The 22,920-nt window shown below is 45.4% G+C and overlaps 1 protein-coding gene across 1 annotated transcript in view; it reads left to right on the top strand.

Moving 5' to 3' along the window:
* The window catches only part of LOC143280909 (uncharacterized), a 50,504-nt gene extending 28,099 nt beyond the window's left edge, over nt 1-22,405 (top strand). The window contains exons 4-5 of the mRNA XM_076585687.1: nt 10,971-11,115; nt 16,073-22,405. Coding sequence (XP_076441802.1) covers nt 10,971-11,115; nt 16,073-16,258 — 331 coding nt within the window. The 3' untranslated portion in view covers nt 16,259-22,405. The remainder of the gene's footprint in view (nt 1-10,970; nt 11,116-16,072) is intronic.
* The last annotated feature ends 515 nt before the right edge of the window (nt 22,406-22,920 follow it).

Below are 22,920 nucleotides of genomic sequence, written 5' to 3'. Positions count from 1 at the left end.
GCGTGCAGAAGTCTGTATGTGTGTGTATGATGGGAAAAGGGAAGAATGGGTTGGGATGGGGAAGTGCATGTGAAGAGGGGAGGCAGCGTGTGGATGGGTGTGAATAGGGAGGATGACACGGGAAGATTCCGAGCTTTTTCGTGGGGTTGTTAGTAGGTACCGATCACAAGAAGCTAGAGCAACGATTTTTTCTTTTCTTTTCTTTTTTTTTTTCGTATTAATTCAGTTATAGTATGTTCTTTCCTTATTAATTTATTGTTTCCATTTTATGATGTTGATAATGCTAATGCGCGTGCTAATTGTGATCGTATGATAGTGATTGATTATATATATTAGAATTTGATCACAGGTTAATGATAATTCGAATACTTATATATATCGACAGCGTGAAATGAAGATAACTGATTTACTGAACCCGCTTCGATAGGAGAGAACGTCAAATATAATTAATCCGCCCCTGTTACCGCGCTCCGCAGCGAAGTGTATAGATGAGGGACATGATGTAGACGTAGTGGCCTCCCCTGTCCTGCTGTCTCTCAATCAAGTAATGCAGTGGAGGAAGTCCCAGGAGCTCGGGGAACAAGTACAGACGGCATTGTTCTGGCGCAGTAGACAAGCGCGGCGTCTTTGATAAAGATGATCACGAGGTGCAGACGCATTTTTATCAGTCGGCCGACAGCCATGTGCAAAGCGAAAACACATATGCGATCAACATGGCCGCGCCGGTGGTTTTCTTCAATATTCATGTCGCCCAAACGGAGAGAGAGTCCGCCGCTAGGTGTGACAGGGGAAGCCACTCTTTGTCTGTCCCCGCAGAAATCCAATAGAGGACGATTGTTTGACGTCCATTATCGCAAATGGGACTTGGTATCTATAAATCATTTTACTGTTTGCGCGAGCCCCGATCTTAATCATCGCCGCCCAATATTTGTCCTGCGGAGACACGGGGAATAATCTATCGCGGCCTGGAAGGGTGAATTCCCCTTGGCAGACACCTATCCGGCGCGCGAGCTCATTTCCATTTTTGTGCCCCGCGCCTTTCATCAAAGTCAAGTCGCGGCCATTGTGAAGGCACTTGCTGGCCCTAATGGGCATTAAATTTTCATATTCTCATATCTTTAATGTATTTTCGCCACAGAGAGCCTGCTACAAGGGCTTCCACGACTACTACTGTTATTTACTGATGGAGATCCGCCCGACACACCAGTCTGTTTGCATTTAGTTCATGAAAACCCGTCGCTGGGCCCGTAGCGCAAGCAATTGAGGCGACGAGAGAGATGAAGATGAATAGCGGATCGACAGAGATATTGTTTGGGAAGGCTTTGTAATCTCCACCGGGACTCCTTTCTTTGAAGATGAACAGAATATTAGCCGATGAGAGAGAGAGAGAGAGAGAGTGCCTCGCAGCAATTTTCAAGCATTCTTACAAAGCTGTTTAATTAAAGGCACACCTAAATGGCATTTGGTTTGCGAGCTTGTTTTATGTTGCGGTTTGTTTGTGCAAGATGATGAGGAATCAGACTGATTATGTTTTGTTTGATCAAATCTTTTTGAGAGGAAAAGCCGGTCCTGTAAAAACATTTTATGGACTACAGTCGAGAGAGATGTATGGTGCGTATATGCAAGGAATGTCAAGTGATAAAATATTGCCCACACACACGCACGCACACACACACACACACACACACACACACACACACACACACACACAAAACAAAACAAAACCACACAAACACACACCTGCAGCACACAACACACACACACTCTCTCTGTGTGACTCACAACACACACACACACACACACACACACACACACACACACACTCAGGAAGAAGGGAAAGGAGAGAGCCAATTTCCCACACCATGGATTCGGCTAGGGAAGGTTGTCGTTTGTTGGAGTATTCACGTGTGTTGACCCTGTGCTTATAGTATCCTTGTCATCCCTGAAGATTAATGCCTTGTTCCCTCACAGAACTTGGCTAAATGGTCGCCGCTCGTGTCAGGAGCAATGTGGAAATCAGTTGTCTATATACCGTCACTGGCCAATCCACCCGGCGTTCATAATCAGTTACGGCGGATACGGGTGGCGACAGTTTTGTTCTTGCGTTCTCTGTGGTGACATGTCACGTTTCAGACCCCCCCCCCCCCACACACACACACACACACTTACGAAGTGGTGACCATCATCTTGTATGAATTAGACAAATAAGTTATCAATGACTAAAACTGAGAGGGATATAGTCACATCACACAAATAAGTTATCAATGAATAAAACTGAGAGGGATATAGTCACATCAGATACGCTGTTGTGGTTGTTCAGAACAACTCACGTATGAGAGTAAATGTTTATGAACAGATCTTGACCATGTTTGCGAGTTATGCATAATAAAAACTCTTTTTGAAAGAGGTTTCGTGAGAAACAGTTTCCAGTTTATAAAACACAATCATTGACGTGTACGGATTTTTTCAAATCAGTTATTATGTATAAAGTCCTGTTGACTGTGGCAGTCGTTTCAACTCTTTAAAACAGATCGAGAGGGGAGCCAGAAGGGGTGGAGGGTGGGACGGGGCAACAACCAAACCTGATACAACATATAAGTTTATCACATATGTTGCCAACTTAGCTTCAGAACTCTTATCACCTGGCAATAGAAAAAAAAAGTCCACCATATTGGCAGCAGATCTTTTTTCAAGTGTGAAGCCAGAACGTTTTTAAGTTGACTGGCCAGACCACTAAAACAGCACAAGCCCTGTAGTCAGGTTGTGAAAAATGCCAACGGCAAACCTGGCCTGTGTATGCACAGAGATGGGGGGTACTGTACCCGTGTTGCTTCCTCAGGTTCATGTACACAAGCCGAGAGTTTCCTACCCTGAGGGTGATCTTTCTCGTTGTTTCTGTCGATGGCAGTTGCCTCCCTTGCGGCGGCGTCCCGTTTCCGTCTCCACGAGCGGCATTGACCGCTGTCGTGCTTGTCTCCCTTAGGTACTGGGGTGAAGCTGGTTTAAACATGAACGGGGTTACACCTCGGCTCAATAGCAGTTGATGCCAATTACTGGGGTGTAAGAAACGAATCTGGTTTGCCAGCCGACTTGAGCACACGGGAAATTGCATCACTGCAATGTGTTCAGTTTGCGTGGATCGTGAAAGGGGATCGCACGATACAGAAGAGATTTTGTCATACTGAATTGTTGCGAGGTGTGTGTGTGTGTGTGTGTGTGTGTGTGTGTGTTGACCTCGAGTAAGAGTAGAGGTGTAAAACAGTAAAATGTTATTCAGATATTTTATTTCCATGATACATGTGGCCACATGTGTATTCGACAAACTGATGAACAACTCTGCTTCAGTATTATGCAGGTGAATATATAAAATCTACAATATTTACGGTTTGACAAATTTCACTTAATACACATGCGCGCACTGTACTGACAAGCACGCAGAACGAAAGAATTACAGAAATGTTGCAGAATTAGAACCAAGAGTTCGGACATGTCCTGCTTGTGCCAAGTCCATGTTTGTTAGGAAAGTGACGTCATTCGTTACCATCCAGCCCGACTACTGAAATGGCACAGACTTCATCGTCTGATATCAATGTCATGCAGAGATGCTGACAAGAACTTACCAACCTCCCCCCCCCCCCTCCCTCCCACGCACCATCCTTTCGCAAACTAATAACAATTAAACCGAGAAACACCCCCACCCCCACCTTCCCCATGCTGTCAGCCTCAATCGCTTTGACTGTTCCGATCAGTGTTATGACTGGCGTTGTCATAAGTCATGGTGTGTATACTTTGATGCTAATCACTGGCCTTGCCGTACGCCTCCGCTGCGTCACATACTATTTGTGTACAGTTGCAAGAATAACCGACGGTGGGAAATGAAGTTGCAGCAAAAAATAAAAGTATAGAATAAAAATAAATTCTGCAGAGTGTGACAGGAGTTGGGAGAACCGTCCGTGGGAAAAATGTGCGCGTAAAAATAGTTAAGATTTTTTGGTCGCAGTCTGTGGATAGAGAGAGAGAGATCGCACAGCGTATGATGTCATATATGTTGGTGAGATCGCTATCAACAAAAGATCTATCGACAGTGGTGATGCTGCGATCAAATTTTTATCATGTATCTGACATTTTGAGAAACGGAAAAAAATGATAGTGCACCACTTTGCAGCAGGTGAATATGAGATTATGTGTATCGTTCACACTATGACTGGTTTGTCTGATACGAATATAAATGCGTCAGCAAATGTAAACAGATTTTTAACTAAGCTGCGACAAATAGCTGAATAGGTATTCGGTTTGTTTGAATGAGGTGTACATATAAGAAATTTAATTTTCCTTTTATCATCCGTGTCATCATGATACATGGTGTATCAGTATACGTATCACTTTCACTCCTCCCACCCACCGCTACCCAACAAGACAGGGGTATGTTTTCTGATTTACAGTGTCACCAAAATTTCCGGGAGAAGGGTGTAACGTTAAATATGGCACGACCACATCATTCTAACTTCCCGTTGTTCTGGTAAACAGGTTATGATTGCTGCGCTTGGGAAGGAAATGAGTGGACGTTGCATGAAAGAGTGGGGGGGTTGAGAGGAGGGTCGCTGGTAGAACCGGCAATTTCAAGACATTAGAGAAAGGGCGACGACAGGGACCAGGCTATAACTACCTCGGAATCAGCCCTCCGCTGTAAGTCACGAGCTGTGCAGCCTCTGCTCTGATCTTTTCCGCTTCCAGTCTCAAGTAGCAGGGCCAGGCAAAATGTCAGGGACACTTGGGGGCATTGGGGAGGTGGGGGTGGAGGAAGGGGGTATGGGAGGAGAGGGTCCACCAACTGCCACGTCTCCCTTTCCAGCGGTACAGTTGCCATCTCTCCGGGATTAAAAACAATGGGGGTACGTTGGGCGGTAAGAGCTCCCAAATCGACAAATCGCCCTCGGCCACAATTACGGCGAAATGTTAAGGGGCGGCAATAGAACGAAGAAGAGATGATAACCCCTAATTTTGGCACCCTACGCGGCCCGCCACAGAAGTGCTGGAAAAAGCTGCAAGTTGTCGTGGGGGCGCTGTGCTTGGGAGGGGAGGAAAAAAGGAGAGGGGGAGGGGGGTGAAAAGTGAGAGCGGGAGGGAGTGAGGGAGGGGAAAGGGAGAGGGAGAGAAAGGTCCATTTGGGGAAGGAAGCGGGACGACAGGCGGAAGGAGGGTGACGCTGGAAATTAATCTCAATTAACTCCCTAATTCCAGGCCTGGAACTCGATTGGCCCTGATTGAGGAAGAAGCATTTAACGAGCGGGGGGCCCTTCATGCCCAGACCTCGTGCTTCTCCGTCGTCTGCTGCGGTGTGGTGCCTCAGAAACAGCCCCACGCTAAATCTGACACCTCTATAGGTACACATTGTGTACTAGTGAATGTGCAAGCACGTGCAGAATGGCGCGAGTGTGGGTGATGACCTACTGTCAAGAGATGACCCCCTTGTCAGCTGGGCTGTAAACAACGTCGCTCAAAGACTGACAACAACAAAAAAAGTGGTTTCTTCCCTTTGTCCACCTGAGCTGCACACGATGACAAGTATCCCGACAAATGTAAGAGCTAAGAACTCGTTCAGAGGTGTATTTGTATACCACCTAGAATGTTTATATCCATATTGAAATGTCTCCCAGAGACACAACGCTCGTCAAGCTTTGAAAATACATTTAAACATAATGTGGATAGTGCCGGAGGAGAGACATGTTTTCGGTTTAAGTAAAACTATTTGATGATAATGTATTAAAGCACACAACACGGATAAATTGGACACATGCAAAAATACGCAAATATTGCACACTGTTAAACAGAATTTGGATCCTTCATTGAAGCTGGAATATAAAGTACATTGCAGCGGGTTTCTTTCGGTTTTTTTCTTTTCTTTCTTCTTTTTCAGCGAGAAAGGATCACGTGCAAAATATTATGAAGGGAATGTTGAATACATGAGGGAACGAGAGAACAAAGGTTTCTGATCTTGAACAAATAAATAAATAAACTATCCGGGGGGAAAAAAGGGTGGTGTGAACTCTTCGTGCCACCCCAACAAACCTGTTTCTCCGTAGTCAGTGGGTCTGAAGGGTTGCGGCAACTAACTGGGCAGAACCGCACCGTCTGGGGCAGCTCATTACCGGACACTTAGAGCGGACCAATTGAGGGCCCGCCAAGACACGCCGCTCAAAAGGTCCGGCTCTCCCTCCCTGGGAAACCGGCCGCTGACATTTCGCTCCCCCCCTTGCTCCCATTATACGACTCGGCTCCTGTGTCACTCCATGGCAAGTCCATGGGAACAAGAAAATACAGCAGGGAGGAGGAAAATGCAACCACAAAAATGAAAATGTGAAGGTCAGGAGAGCTTTAAAGATGTTTGTTGTCTCATTTTTGGGTGGTGGTGGTGGAGGTGGAGGTGAGTTCGGACTCCCATTTTAGACGTCCCTTTTATGAGGAGGTCATTTGCGGGGCTGATGATGCATGGGAGTGTCCCGAGGTTTCGTTTATTCGGCTCCTCGATGTCTGTCGCTCTCTGTCTCCCACGCATAGACACACACACACACACACACACACACACACACACACACACTGAGAAAGAAAAGAGTGAATGCTGGTGTGTAAACTTTCCATTATCATTTTTTAAACTCTTTAATTCATAATCTTCTATTTATTCTTCAGTTTTAACTTTCGGGGAAATCTGTCTAATCGCGGACCGAACAGCACTGAAATGAATGATATCACGTGTTCTGTATTTATTATGAAGATGCTTTTCTTCTTTCTGTTTTTTCCATCTTCTTTGACGGATTCTAGTTCAACGATCGGAATGACTGCCTGGCCATTCGTCAGATTATTCCACTATTGCCCATTAGCTGTGGTTGTTAACATTGTTGTTCTTTAAGTCCTGCACTGAAGTTTGGCCACCGTAAGAATACACGGACTGTTTATCACAACTGCGTAGGGTTTATTCGCCACGCATGCGCGAGTGGAAGTGGAGGAGGAGGAGGGAAAGATGCACGATGTCCCGACCTTCAGGAAATAGTTTAGCCCCTCTCCCACCTCCGCCTCCTCCCCACCCCCTCCCTCTCCATTTTACACAACACACTCACCCCACACCCACACCCAAAGGTCCTAGCACAACTAAAATAAAACGATTTCTTTTAACAAAAATAAAAAAAGTCGTAATGAATACGAATCGTGCTGACGGACATACTTGAAAGTTGGATGTAAATAAATTATTTTTAAAAAAGAGAGAGAGATGTAAGTGCGTGCGAAAAACTGCACCTGCATGCACCGTGAGAGTGTGGTGACACACGGTGCCCTTGTATCATCTGCGCCGCGTGAGAAGTGTCCTTTGCGATTGGCTCCGCATGTCAACATCATGCAGTGCGCGTGAGAAAGACACTGGGAGTGATTAAAAAGAGTGACAAGGAAAGGGAGAGAGGAATGGGTGGTGGAGGGAAACTAAACGAGGGAGGCTGCAGTTGGGGCAAGGTATGGGGGGCGGGGAGGGAGGGGGGGGTTGAAGTCAAGGTGCAATCCAAACAGGGTGAAGCAACAGCCAGCGAGTCCGACGTCTGTCAACCGCTTCCAAGTTGAACGGTCTGTGTGCACTTAGCAGTCCCCATCCAGCCCTCCTCGCTCGCCCTTCCCCCCACCCTGTCCTCCCCCCCCCAACCACACACACATCTTCCTCTATTCTCTCACTGTCAGCCACCTCTGTTTTTACATACCCTCACTACCATCCTCTTGTTTGGGGGTGTTTTTTAAATTAGTTTTTTGAAAAGAACACCTTCACCTTCAACCGAAGCATTGCCCTCTCAAACTGAATAGTTCTCTCTCTCTCTCTCGTAAAGTTTCAACACCCGCCATCCCCGTGGCGAATAGCCTCGTGGGAGAGAGCGCTGAGGGTTGGGGAAGGATTGTTTCCCCCCCCCCCCCTCTCCAATCCACACACACAAACACACACCACTTTATTATTTTTAGTTTTTCAACCCTTGGAGATCAACTTGACCAACGAGCATGCACAGGTTAAAAAGGAATGGGTGGAGGTCAGGGGGAGGTGGGGGGGGGGGAGGGGGGGGGCGGGGTTGACAACCTACAGTTGAACTGATGGCAACCTGACATGCGCTTTTGCCGAGATGGATTCGGTCTGTCGTTCGTCGCTTCGTCACTTCGTCACTTCACGGGCTGCATGCATGGAGACGCAGTTTGCACCTGAATCTTGAACCCGTGTCTCTCTGTCTGTGTATGTATGTGTATGTGTGTGTGTAGAGAAGAGAAATGTGCGGAAGTGTTAAATGACGAGCGTGCTTGTAGGTGTGTGCATGCGCACGCGTATGTGTCACACTACTGTTAAAACTGCAGCTCATAGTCTTCTGTTACCGCCGACAGTACCCTTAGAGAAGATATCAACTTCTGGTCAGATTTCAACTTCGTAATGTTTGCCACGGGAGACATTCAGCTTTGGGTCAGGATTGAGTTCTCAGTCCCTCTCCCTCCTTCCCTTACTCTGTCTCTGCCCCCATATCCCCCTCTACCTCCCTCCCCCCCTCTCTCTCTCAATTTCTTTTGTCCCTTGTCGCAAACCAGCCTGAACCTGGACCAGTTTCAGAATGCATCGAATCTTGTCAAGGAGGTATCCCCATCGATGCTCCCCACCCCCCTCCCCCCACTCCCACCCCCCGCTGTCCCCCCAAACCTTCCCATCCCCAAACCACCATTATTCTCGACAAAGAACGTGGCTTTCAACAGCTTTCTTTTGCGGGATTTCAAGCTGTCAGTGGCATTTCCTTCAACAGTCTGTTCCGCTTCAGCCTGACTGTGGCCGGGATTAGACAATTATCGATGGAGCCTGTCGCCGCGGACAGCCCAGAAGTCTGTGACCTGTGCGAGGGCGCGCGCACATGCAACATGCGGCGACTGTCGGCGACGTGCCGGGGGGGGAAGATGACGTATCGCCTGAAGAAGAAGTCGGCCCGTTAATGAAATAACCGTCATCAGCGCGGCCATCGGAGTGTGAACAAGACCCTGGCGGTCCGGGGGCCGAAGACAAACTCCATTAGACAGTAATTAACCGACGGGGGTGATGTCAGACTCCACAGGCCGGCCAGATGCTGGGCCAGTGGGGTGGGGGGTGGATCGGTCCACCCAGTCGGGGCGGGCGGCCTACCCCTTTCCCAGACAAAGACAATCCTTTTCTCTTCTCCCCCCCCACCACCGTCCAACTACCCCCACCACCGGCTCCACCCCTCCCTCACCATCCTCTTCCACGGCCACAAAGAAACCAATCTAGCATCCCCCTAGCCCCGGAGAGAAGACAACAAGAATAATGATTCACCCTCAATTAATCAAAAACAAAAAAAAAAAAAAACACACAAAAAAAAACCCTCTCATGTGACTCACCCAATTAAGACAAAACAAGCCCAGGCATCGTCGCCAGTCGCTCCGTTTTCTACCGAGTTACGATGACAGGTTATGATGAGCCTGCAAGGAAAGACCCGACGGCCCCGATGACAGAGTTATCGCTGAGAAAATGGAGAGACGAGGGAATTAACCCCCACCCCACAACCCGCACCCTCCTGCAAAAGAGATTCCGCGGAATTAACCCATTGCCAAGAGAACAGCGTACGGGACTGGAAAGTGGAAGGGGAGGAGGGGGGGGGGGGGGGGTAAAGAAGGGTTTGGTAAAGGGAAGGGGGTGGTTCCAGATTTGTGTCTTTTGCGAGAGAGGGGGTGGGGTGGGGGGGGGGGTGAGCACTTGTGGAGCGTGACGCGAGCGTGTGTCGTCAGCTTGTTGATTGCATGTCGGGGCCTGCAGTCTTCAGTGATCCGTCACCGCGTGGACAGAAAATGAGAGAGGGGGCTGGGGGGCATGGGAGGGAGGACCATGCCCCGGGGCAGTGGCGGCAGCTCCACAAGGGGAGGGAGGAGAAGGGGTGGGGACGTTATCTCCAGGGCATTCAGGGACCAGTAAATGGACCTCCATGACCCGTTTTGACTTGATGCAGTTCCTCCCTCCCGCTGTCTCCGGTCTTTGTTGCAGTGACTAATGGATGATAGTCCCCGTGACTCAAACGTTTCAACTGTGCTCAGATGTCTTTTTCATATTTTGTGTGTTGTTTCTTTTTCTTCCCCCTGTTTTCTTCGAAAGGAACATTTAACTCCTCTCCATTAAGTTCAATCTCACGGATAAGGCCCCGCTCGTCTGCCCACTGGTCTTCAGGATCGCCCTTTTAATAACCCCCCACCAACCCCCACTGACAAGGAATACGGCTGCCTTAATGGTGGTGCAGAAACGACCATGCACGCCAAAGCCCCGCTGGCAGAAACGAGTGGACGTACAAAGAAGCTACTGATGAAGCTCAGGCGTAACATATGTGATGAAAAGTAAAAGGAACAGATACAATTTATGTTTAAATCATTCATAAACAACAGTAAGCTGACAATATGAAAAAAAATAGTGATAAATATCCGACCAGCAAAAATGAAACTGGAAAGTACTTAATAGCAACTTTTGTGCGTTGTGGAAGCATTCGTTACATTGAATAATATATGGGGTAAATCAGTTAAATAGATGAAGAAATTCAACGATTGAGTCGATCCGCAAACGTCATTTCAGTGGCGGCAATCAATGGCTTAGTGCTGTTTCCGACACTGTGTTGTTTTGAAGGTTCTGAGCATGTCTTAATCTTAGTTCTTTTGGGGGTTTTTTTAGCCATTTTTATTGCTTCTGAGTAAAGAAGCTGTTCAATTTAATGCCCCATCACACACACTGATGATTGTAGACATATAGTTAGAATGTCGATTTTCATATCTGCATTTTAACAGTGACTGTTGATGACACCTTCCATGCATGATAAGTATATATATATATATATAGCATATATACCGTTACATGGCATTCTGCTGTGGAGTACAGCACTGTTGAAGGGACCTATATGTGCGGTGTGTGTGTGTTGCAGGGAGTTCTACTACATCCAGATGGAGAAGTACGCCCGGCAGGCAGTGACTGACGGCTGTGTGCACGCGGAAGACCTGGTGGTCAACAGGGACTGCGAGCTCTTCAGGCACCTCAACCTCCACTACAACCGCAACAACCAGCTCGAGGTGAGACTCCGCGCGCGCACGCACTCACATAGATTCACATACATGCACGCACGCACGCGCTCACACATACACATTCATACACGTATGCATACGCACACACACACATACTCTCTCTCTCTCTCTCTCTCTCTCTCTCTCTCTCTCTCACACACACACACACACACACACACACACACACACACACACACACACACACACACACACGAACATCTCCGCTCACACTCACCCAGGCACGCTTGACCCCCCACCCACCCCGTCCCCAACTCTCCCCTTTCCCCCACCAACACACACACACACACACACACACACACACACTCGCAGTGTGTATACGTTTAAGTCAGTGACATTTTATGCAAGATCAGTCTACGCTTCTCCTTCACCCTCAAACCTCTCCACCCCCAGTCGCTCAGTGGATGTCTGGAAAGTCCCATTCTGGCGAAAGACCAACATAATAGGTGTACTAACACTTCCCATCCCTTGGCCTTCGTATCTGCGTCGTGAACGAGCAGCCATTGTCCCAAAGAGGAACATTAACAAAACGCAGTGCCGGTTCCACGCAGTCGCTGTGTTGTGCAATGTCAGAGCTATCAGCTACTGGCAGTGCGCACAGCGGTGAACGGAGGTCTATTTTTGTTATCATGTGACAGAAAGAGAACAGAGTGGGATGGAAAAGAAGGGGGAGAAAGGGAGGAGAGGAGGATGGAGTGGACGTGGGAAAAGACGGTGTGGCGAGGGGGTAGGGATGAGAGAAGGATGGATAGATCAGGTATCTTCAGAACTGTAGTTGCAGATGGAGGTGGGGGGTTAATTTCAACGAGAGAGAAAGAATATAGGTGAATAGATTTCAGTGTACATGAGAGACCGATAGAAACAAGAACAGAAACATTTATTGAGAGAGACATTACCCTTTTTGTACCCTGAAGATGAAAGACCCAGAGAGCCACCAAAATCATGCTGCTTATTATAATCGGGTGATTCCTTTTCTCCTTGGAAGAGCTTAATTTCCAAAAAAACAAAAACAAAAAAAACCCTCTTGCTTTTCTGGGGGTTTTGTTTGTTGTTGCTTTTTTTTTGTTGTTGTTGTTTTGTTTTTTTAACCGGGGGTGACCTCACGTTGCACAATTCATTCACCCAACCAAGAACGGTCTTCCCGTTCTATGATCAGTCCCCGTGGCACTCCTCCAACCCACCACCCCCTCACCTCTCCCCCATCCTCTCGCCCCGATGATGCACGGGCATCCATGGCAGCACAACACCCGCACAAGACAGGCAAGCGACGCCGATGAATATTTCACCGTGTGGGTATTTTTCTCGGTCACGCTTTAACACTCGTCCTCTTCTCTCCCCCCCCCTCCCCCCCCCTCCCCCCATCTTTTGTGTCCCTGACGAGACACTTAAAACTCGCTTCCCTTTCTCTTTACCTACAACAGCGGAACGGAACGTAATGCAACGTGGAAGGCCCCCATCCCCTTTTCTCTGTTTTTTTTATGACAGCCCAGGGGCACACTGCTTGAATGCGTCATCAAGTACCCGCACGAGATCGGGGCGCGTGCGTACACGCGAGAGCGCGTGTGCACACAGATACAAAAGGAAAAAAGAAAGGTTGTTTGGGGTTTTCCTCCATTGTCTAACTTTGGGGGGAAGGAGCCAGTTGCATTGCATTGCTGGGACAGAAGAGCCTAGTATGGCTGTAACCCGCTACTAACTGTGTGTAGTATGGAACTGACCAATGGCGTAGTTCGGTCAACGTAGGCATTTAGTCACGTGCAACTGTCAAAAAGTTAGAACAAAGCAATGCAACTGGCTCCAGGCGATTAGGAGGGTTGTTGTCTTTCAGCATGAGTTTGATTTTTTTTTTTTTTTTTTTTTTCGTTATTATGATTAAATGCCCTTAGGTTTCCAGTACCGCGTTGACAATCTCGTTGCAGTGGGAATGGGTTTTAACAAATGACAAGTTGGTATGTTTCATAATGATTAAATTTCCACCGTTGGTTTTGAAAGTTCACAGCGAGAGCTTTTGAGTTCTTTTCACACTCTAGGGCGTTCGTACGAAAGCTTCGAAAGCAAAAGTAGTATATCTAAGGTTCTTGTTTGTCTTGATTCAATAGTGTACCACGAAAAAAAGGTGTTCTTTAGACTAGGCGAATACAGAAAGATAAGTCGACAATTTCAAGAAATGAAAGAAAACAAACACAATATTTAGAATAAATGAATACAGATAAGGACAAAACAGGGTCGACTTTCCATCCAAGAAAAAAAAAACAAAAAACAATATGAATAAAAGCGGGCAGGGGAAAGATCAGGGGGGAAGGAGGGGGGGGGGGGGGGGGGGCAGGGGAGTGGGGGTGAGGCAGCAGTGTGCGTCATAAGACTTCACAACTAAGAGTACATAATTACCCGTTATTTTCCCGAACCGAAATATCACGTCGGTCATTAATCTGTAAGTCTATGCTTGTGCTCTATAATGCTTCAGCGAGACCGACCACTTTGCCACAACGCCATAGGCAGACCTATCAAAGAGATGGAAATTATGGCATAAGCAGATTTGCTTATTAACCTCGCGTGTCGTGCCAAAGCAGACCCATTTCGTGCCGGTGCAGACGCTGATTGCTTCCCCAAAGAATTGACACCTGGAGGGACTAAATGTTGTTGTAGTGAGGAACAGGAGAGAGGGAGAGAGAGAGGTTGTCAAGTGGTCTTGCTTGAAAGAGCCGGTTTCATCAAAGACTCCTGTGACGAACACATCCGGCGAAAGCTGATTCATGAAGAAAACATACACTGAATTTTAAATGAACACAGAAGAGAGGGGGGGGGGGGGAGTAATCTGCCACTATGCGCTGTTCCTTACGAGAACATGAATAATTTCACGAGAAAAATACCAACGTTTTTGATGATAATAAGACATTGGAATGCAATACAATGCATTCAATTTAATGCACTACAGCAGTGAATAGTGTGTTGATAGAAGACAGAATAAAACAAAGAAACCCCTCGCAGGTACTTGAATTGAAAAAAGATTGATATTGACTGAAAATAGAAATATTAAAAATTCAAAGCAAATAAACAGCTTCAGAGACACCGCAATCCTTGTTGTGCGTTATGTATGACAGAACTGCGAGCGACGGAGATGTCAATAATTTGTTCGTGCTGAAAAATGTATGTGAAAGGAATTAAGCTCCTCGATTGCAACTGAATTAATCATCGGAAAGATTCAGTCAGCTGCCATCGATTAAATCCCCGATTTATCATCATAATCTCGATAAGATAAAAAAAAAAATTTTAAACCGCTACAGTGGCCTACGGTTCTGACTGGCAGTGAGACAAACTTCTGATCGAACGGGCAGTAGGAGAAGAAGCCAGGGAAAGACACTGCCTCTTCGCTCTTAGTCCCCACCCTCCGCTTCGGCGTGCCACCCGGGCATTGGTTCAGCCTCCAGAAACTGACACGGTCTTGAAGACGTCTCAGGGCCGGGCTCTGGCTGACTGACACGACCTCTAAGAAAAGACCTGCCATTGGCTGAGAAAAGGGCGAGGGAGGGAGGGAGGGGGGTAGAGCAGCTCTCTTTAAGACATCTATCGATTGGCTGCGTTGTCTGTGTGGGGAGATAGCGAGTAGCGTCTTCAGGACAGGGAATGGCGGGCAGGATAGGGCGGTATCGATCAGCACGTGCTGCTTGTAGAGAATTCCGCTGGCTGCTTTGAGCCTTGCAGATGCCGACGCGTTTATGTTACTTCCTCTCCGCTACTGTTACAGAGTGGAAAGAAAACGATTATCGGTTCGAGTCGGTCATAGAGGGAGGAGGATGTTGCACGATTTTAACAGGATAGTGGAATGACAGTTCACTTTTCGAGTGTAGCGGACATGTCAGTGAATGTGTTGGTGCATAATATAGATAACGTTTAGAAAGTGTGTATATATCTGTATGTATGTGTATATATATATAGATAGATAGATAGATAGAAAAAGTATGTATAGAGAAAAAAAAATATATATATATATATATATTTGTGTGTGTTGATCCTGTCAGTCTTAGTCCGGAAGGTTGAGTAATCTGTCATTGTCAGATTGTTGCATTGGATACTAGCACCCAGACCACCATTCAGTGTCTAGTGGAGAGGAGAGTAAAAAAAAAAATATCCCAGTCTATACATGGGACTGGAACCTGTGGACACTCGCTTCCTCGTCGGGTGCATTACCACTGGGCCACTGCTGCACAGATGTTCCAACTTTATCAGTAAGACAGTACGTTGAAATAACACAGAAATAGAATGGCAGACAACCCCCCAGATACTCAGTTTATTTACCGTTATCTGATTCCTGGCCCCCTTTTGTTTCGGCATATCTGTGACCCCGTCGTTAACATTTCTCAGTGCACTAAGCTGAGCATTGTATGACATTGAGGAGATTCTCGACTACCAGATAAAGCGCTCAGCTGACAGTGAACTTTTTTTTTAAAGCACAATGACACACACATACCATCTGATAACCCCCTTTTTTCTTTCTTTCTCTCTACCCGGTATTTGAGTATACTGGTCATGTAAATATTATTGGTGTAATTACGCCTGTGTTCGTACATTGGCTGCCCCACCGTTGAGAAAATGTTGTTTTCCTTTTCGGCAAAGTACACCGATGAAGTGTTAATCAACTTTAGTACATCAACACCGAGGTGTGTGCAACAGAATTAGCTTGACATTCACGTCTGGCTCATCTGCTGCCCTCGCCATTGTCATCACACACAACATGAGCGGTATTGCCGTGTCTTGATTGTACCTTTCCTGACAACGTGCCCATTATTTGAGCTTATTTCACACAAATGCCGCTCATCGCCATGTCTTTGTACATTTCATGCGGGGCAACAGATGTGACCCGTGTTCTCTCACCGAACATTGTTACTTTATGTTTTGGTGTAGCAGGGACTGAACAGTAAAGAAACCCTCATTGTTTCTGTCTATCCAGGCGCCAGAATCTTTCCGTCTGGTGGTGGAGTCGACGCTGAGGGAGTTCTTCCGAGCCATCTACACCAAGAAGGACCTGGAGTCTTCGTGGAAGAAGGCCATCTACAAAGTGATCGCCCGCATGGACGAGCCCCTGCCCGAGTTCTTCAAATCTCCCAACTGGATGGAGCAGCTGGGGGAGGTGTGAGGCCTTGGTGCTGTCAGGGAGGGAGCCGTCTCCTCACTGCCTGAAGGAGGTGCCTGCGTTCTGCACACCCTGTAACATTATGTATCCAGCAATGAACGAGGAAGGCCGGCCGGCTCACGCGGGAAACAGTGCAGTAGTCAGGAGGGGGCATGCTGAGAAGTCTACCCTCCAATGAACTTCTGTACCCGCACAAAGCCCCCGAGCATTGCACCAAGTTAGAAGCCTCTGCTGACCCGAAAACAGTGCTCCGAGTTAGGCACTGTTATGTTGCAGTGGTTAGAATTACAGCGTAAAGCATTACAACGGTAGTGGTGGAATGGAAGCACGATAAAAACAACATGGTAACACTGTCCTACTAACATCAAAAACTGCTCATAAGTTGATACAACAGGAGCTTGGTCCATAACAAGGAGGGTGTCGTCGACTTGGTCTGTATGTTTCACAAGGTATTGCTAGGCAACTGGAAATCATCGAGATAAACTGGATGTAAAATGTCAGACTAAGCATTGATCGGAGTAGCACACTGCCGAAACAAACAACAGGGCAAGACGCCAAGGCGGGCATTCACGCCTCCCATCACCATTACCACTGTTTTTCGCTCACGGTTAGGCCTTGTTGATGCAGCTGAAGGTGGTCTAGTCAAGGTCGGGTCAGGGAAAGATGGACTGCGTTCTGAATCAAGACTTTGGGCAGCCGCGTGCGACACACATTGTTCAACGTTACTAGTCTCACGTTTTGTTTGTTTGTTACGTTCTGGGTGAACAAGTCGGAGAAAAAACAAAACAAAAAAAACACCGAACAGGGGACCAGATGCAGTTAGACAGTGGACATGCAAACAAGTCGTTTGATGTCTTCAGAATCCTGAAATCATCGGAACTTCATCTGTTCGGAAAAACAGAAATGAGCATGGTTATCCACAATCTTGCTATGAACTCTGTGTGTGTGTGTGTGTGTGTGTGTGTGTGTTGTCGCTCATCGTGCATCCCCCCCCCTCTCCCCCAGCCGTCAGTGAGCGGCAAGGGACCAACAAGGGAACGACCTGACTGGCGTGGTCCACAGACTCTTGTCATTGTTTTGCACGACATAGAAATAAACTTCTGTGCTGGTCAGCTTCGTCCTGAACATTTCAGCTGGCACACCTGTTGACAGAACGTTGATGATGAACGTTGTTTCTTTTTAAAGGAGGGTGGGGAGGGATGGAGGCGGGTGAGCCCTGGAGGGGTGCTGAAGTGCACGCAGGACATGCGACATCGCTGTTAATAATGTTTCGAACATGTTCTGGACATAAGCCTGGTGCACCTTAAAAAGATACAGTTGAAGCTGTTCCTACCCCCCCTCACACACACACACACACACACACACACACACACACACACACACAGACTACGCGACTGTTCTGAATTACAAACGTGTCACTCTCCTCCCTCCCCTTTAAACGCTCTTCAGCAGCATAAACATCTACGCAGCCTTCGCTGACGCAAACCCATGGCAGTCATTCGTGCACGTTGTGCGAAGGGCCGGTCATTCCTCACACCGTGAAGTTTCAGAAATTGATTATTTTATTGTTGACTGAAAGGGTTCAGAAGAGTTAAGGGGGTGGGGATTGGAGGGGGGGGGGGGAGTCGAGCTCGTTGTTTGCAGTGGCAGCCACGCTTTGTGTTGTATCCTTGTGACCAACTACTGAATTGACTAGTGTCTGCCCGTGCGCAGGCTGTTCACAATTCCAGACGTGTAATAGAATGGAATTCCAAGACAAGAAATATTTTCCTGTCGATTGATCTTCAGAAATGTTGAAAGTTAATGCAGTGTATTCAGAAAACGTTCATTGCTTTTTTTTTATCTCTTGTATATTGTTCAGTTTGCTGGTGTAAATGTGGCCACTAACACGTGTGTGTCTGTGTGTGCGTTTGTGGGTATGTATTTATGTGTGAGCATCGCATGTTCGACGGGGATACGTGATGTCCTATAACCAAAGTCTGATATTAATTGCTTATGATTGCTATGGATATGGCATATAGACATGTTTTGTGTTATACACGTGCATAATGGTGTTTCATATTCATGGCCTTGATTTTATGACTGGATTTTAGGTGGAGCGCAGATTTACGTGTCTTGTAAAATAATGTGTTACAGCTATGGTTTATGTATGGGGGAATATGTTACGCTGTGTGTGCGTCTTTAGTGTATGTGTCTGTGAATGTGAGTGCAGGTGTTGTTATTTGACTGGTTTTTTCATTGAATGTCCGGCCGTGTGATCAATATTTATGATCTGAATAATATGAATTATAGCTGACACTTTGTGTGTGAGACGCACAGAGAGAGAGAGAGACAGACAGAGAGAGAGAGAGAGAGAGCTGTATGTGTGCACATGCTTTTCAGAGTTACATGAAAAAGAAAGGGAATAAAATCACGTATGCGTATGCTGTCACAATGCTTCTTACTCATCACAAGAAAATATTCTTATGATGATGTTTGTGAATTTGCCCCATATTTTTTTCTTTTGTAGATATTGTCTATTTATTTCTGCTGCCTTTAAACTTCGTTATAAGTTGAACATTACAGGGAACCTTTCCCGCTTTATTTTCAGACACATTCCCAGCGATCACTTTACAGGCTGTTGTTCGCTTTTGATCACTGAGTTTTGTCTTTTGTTTTTCATTTTTACCTGCTTGCTTTGTTACCGCTGTTGTTGATGATGATGCTGAAGCCTCTATATTACATGTCACATTGTGTGTTATTCGCTGTTTAGTTTTGAACATTCCTTTCCTTAAAAGTCATATTCCTGAATGAGAAGGGAATCAACATTCCTCTGCCTTGACTCCAAGCAATCTGTGGTTGACCTCGTGCGTTTGTGTGTTCTGTGACGACAATGGCGTGTCTTGCAGTGACGCGCGCGCGCGCACACACACACACACGCACACACACACACACACACACACACACACACACACACACACACACATTCTTTCCCACTTTCTCGTTTGCCCACTTAGTTGCTTGATCACTGTTCCTCGTGCATGATGCTCAGTAGGCGGCGGATGAAAGCGAAAGTCATCATCGCCTCAGTCTGTAATCAAATGCTATCCCCGATTACGATGAAGGGAGGGTAAAACCGATCACAGAGCTAGTAATGCTTGTTTACCGTGTTGTGGAGCAGAAGGTTCAGAATGCCCCCCCACCCCTTTTTTTATATAATGACAATAGTTGTGATAGTATAGTTACATTTAATTATTTCTGTTAGTCTGCTATTATTTACGTTAGTTTTTAGGTGCGTGTATTTTTTTAACATCTCTCCAGTACAACGGGGACTCTTTGAACGTTTTTACAGAGACTCATTCACAGTGTACTGGACAGCTATTTATAGTGGGGATGAGATGTGCCTGTCTTTAGAGAAATCTACTGTCAGTCCCACGCCCATCCATGGGATGTTTTTTGTTTTTGTGTGTGTGGTTTTTTCTCCACTGTCTGCGTTTGTCTGAGGATTCTTAGGGCAGATATCTACACGATAAATCAAAATGATGGCAAATCCATAAACAATAATGACAACTCAATGCTTTGTGCAATATTTTATGTCAAGTTTTTTTGGTCGGCTTTATATATATATATGTCACTCGTTAATTGCGGTTTATATTTGTCATGGGTATTACACTCATGTTATATAAACATTCATTACATAGCGCTCCCCCTTACCCACCCCGTTCCATTTTTCGCGTTTCACTGTTTAATCCAAGTTATGTCATTCTGCCTTTGCAGCTGAATTTGCAAAGATCTTTTACATGGCATTGTCGTCTCATCCTTTTATTTCTTATACAGTTCTCTTTTGATTGATTTATATTCGTATCAGTTTAACATTTATTGATTCTGTAGTGTAATATTTTGATAGCTCTGTCTCTGTCTGTCTGTCTCTCTCTCTCTCTCTCTCTCTCTCTCTCTCTCTCTCTCTCTCTCTCTCTCTCTCTCTCTCTTTGTGTTATGAGTTATGTTTTAAATCGACATTCGCCATCAGCTGAATCGTATCAGAACCATTCGAACTCAAAACTTTCTAGTCAAATGACTTACTCGCCATTTTGCACATCCTTTAAGATTTACCATCCTGATTTTAGATAATGTAAGGCCGTTTTGTACACTTTTTGGCTACCTCTACAATCTTCATTTTCTTGTGTTTATGCATACATATACACCGGGTTCATTTTTCGTCAGTAGGAAGCAAACTGAAAAGGACTCCTGTAATGTTGTTTTTTAACGCGTGTATGCATTGTACGTTTGCTTAGAAGTTATTTTTGTGCGGGATAGAACTGACTGGCACATTCCAGAATTTATTGTATCTGCTCAGTTGATTTTTTTTTTCCAGTTCATAGTCAGTTATTTTTGTTTGTTTTTACTGATTTTGTTCTTAATGCAGAGTGAAAAGCTTAACTTGCGAAGCTCTTTTTTGAGGGTTTGTTTTGTTCAGCTGTGTGTTCAGTCTGTTGTTTCGTTTCCGTTGTAGACAAGAGGCCAAAAATGTCCCTCTTACCGCTTGGTGCATTGTAATTTGTTGTTGCAGTTCATACTGATTGCGAGACAGTCAATCTGTGGACGAAATACCGTCACAAGATTCTTTACGCAGTCTAGTCAGATTGTTTATCAAGCGTTACGACTTTGTTTGCTGGGATGACTTATCCAATGGGTTTGTGTTCACTAGATATTGCATAATCATCTTTTGCCGTGTTCAAATTGCCATGGATTGGCCCATGCCATACTAGGATCTTTTAACAGACTTGTTTTACTTTTTGTTTTTAACCGCTGCATGTGCATGTCCACTTCGCATCCCTTGGTCCCATTAACAAGAGAGGGTTATCAGTTGGTCAGTGTCTGGGGACGAAGGGGGGAAACGGTACACATTGCACGGTTCTGCTGTCCGTGGGGTAGAGCCATTTTGTTGAATAGCGTCAGGAGGTAACAAGCGGCAGCTGAGGTCCCCTGTTAACCAATCTAAGTTGGGTTTGAGCCACAAAGTGCACGTAACAATCAAAAGTTGCTTGTGAGTATTGACACAGGAAGCTAATTTTTGCCACCGTTTCCGTTACTTTTCGCTTTCACCCCTCATAACCCCACTTTGTGTGTGTGTGTCTGTGTGTGTCTGTGTCTGTGTCTGTGTCTGTGTGTGGTTTGAATACGGTTTGTCGTTTTCATTACTGATTTTTCAATTTGCTGGGTTTTTTTTTTAATTTGTTAAACTTTACAGTTTTATTCGTATAAATCTCTGTTCTCCATTTCTTTCAGGATATTATGCCCCGCAAGAACAATGGTGTATGTCAACAAATTTGTCCGTTTCATTTGTGTGTGTTTGTGTTGTTTTTTGTTGTTGTTGTTTGTTTGTTGTTTTTTCTTTGTTTGTTGTTTTGTTTTGTTTTTTTTGCTAATTTTAACGTCAGTGTTTTAATCAGTTGTTTACAAGAAAGCCAGTGCATAAGTGAACCAAATTTGATGGCTTCATGTCGATCACTAATGCTTCAATTATTTGACAGGCTATACATTTATAAAACCATATTTTGTATTGTATCCGCTTTGTAGGTCATATTTCTTGTTTGAATTTTGAAAAATGATAATCAGTCAAGGAAGAGGGCGTGCATATTTTATTTTGTATAATGGCTGATAGAAACAATAAGGGCAAACGAACAAAAAACAAAACAAAAAAGGATAATCGTGTTACATTCATTCATTTCATGCGTGTGTATATAATAAATAGTATGGTTTTCCTTCTGGACATACTGATCACAAACGTGCATATAAACTATGATCACAGCATTTGTATGGTGATTCCCCCCTCCCCTCTTTTGGCAATTTTCTTTCGCTGTATACATAATACATATTATAATAACCTTGTCTTTGTTGTTGATATCGCCCATTCCGTGTACAGCATTACTGATGTCTTTTGTCATCATTTTGTGCTATTTGTCTTGAACCTGTATTTCACTATGACAAGATTTTTTTTTTTCATTTCTGTTGTCTTCATTGATGACCTCCCCTTCCGCTCCCCCATAATCCCCATTCCTCTTCGCTCATCACCCATCTATCTGCATCTCCCTCCCTCCTTCCCCCCTTTTGGGGTTATCTCATCTTTTGATCACGGATCGTGAAATTCCAATAAAAAGCGATTCTAGTCTGACAGCAACAATGGTGTGTGTGTGTGTGTGTGTGTGTGTGTGTGTGTGAAATGTGTATGTATTTTTCTGTATGTCTCTCACTCCGTTTCTGTCCCTGTCTCTCTGTCTCTGTCTCTCTCCCTCTGTGGGTGCTTCCGTCTCTGCGTTATGAAATCCTGTCTCAACCTGTCTCAATGCATAAAAGCCTTTTGAGAACACTGGGAACAGACCCCCGACACACACACACACACACACAACTCGCGTGCGTTCGAGTTTTTTAATACACTTTTTTAATGCGAAAATACCCATAATTGATAAACATATAATTAATTGTATGATTATCCGCATTGACCGATATTGTAAAGTTATATTTTAACACACATATACTCATTATATTTATTTAAAAACAAAAAAATTGCAGGCGTGAATAAGGTTGTACGCATCAGCTTGAGTCATATTTCTTTTTTTCACATAAGGCTTTCTTTCTGGAGACATTGGCGTTAAAATCAACATAAGTGACATTTTCTCAACATT

This window comes from Babylonia areolata, chromosome 4, assembly GCF_041734735.1.
Source record: "Babylonia areolata isolate BAREFJ2019XMU chromosome 4, ASM4173473v1, whole genome shotgun sequence".
Taxonomy (NCBI): Eukaryota; Metazoa; Mollusca; class Gastropoda; order Neogastropoda; family Buccinidae; genus Babylonia; species Babylonia areolata.
Note: the sequence above shows the minus strand (reverse complement) of the source record. Positions and strands in the feature narration are given on the sequence as shown.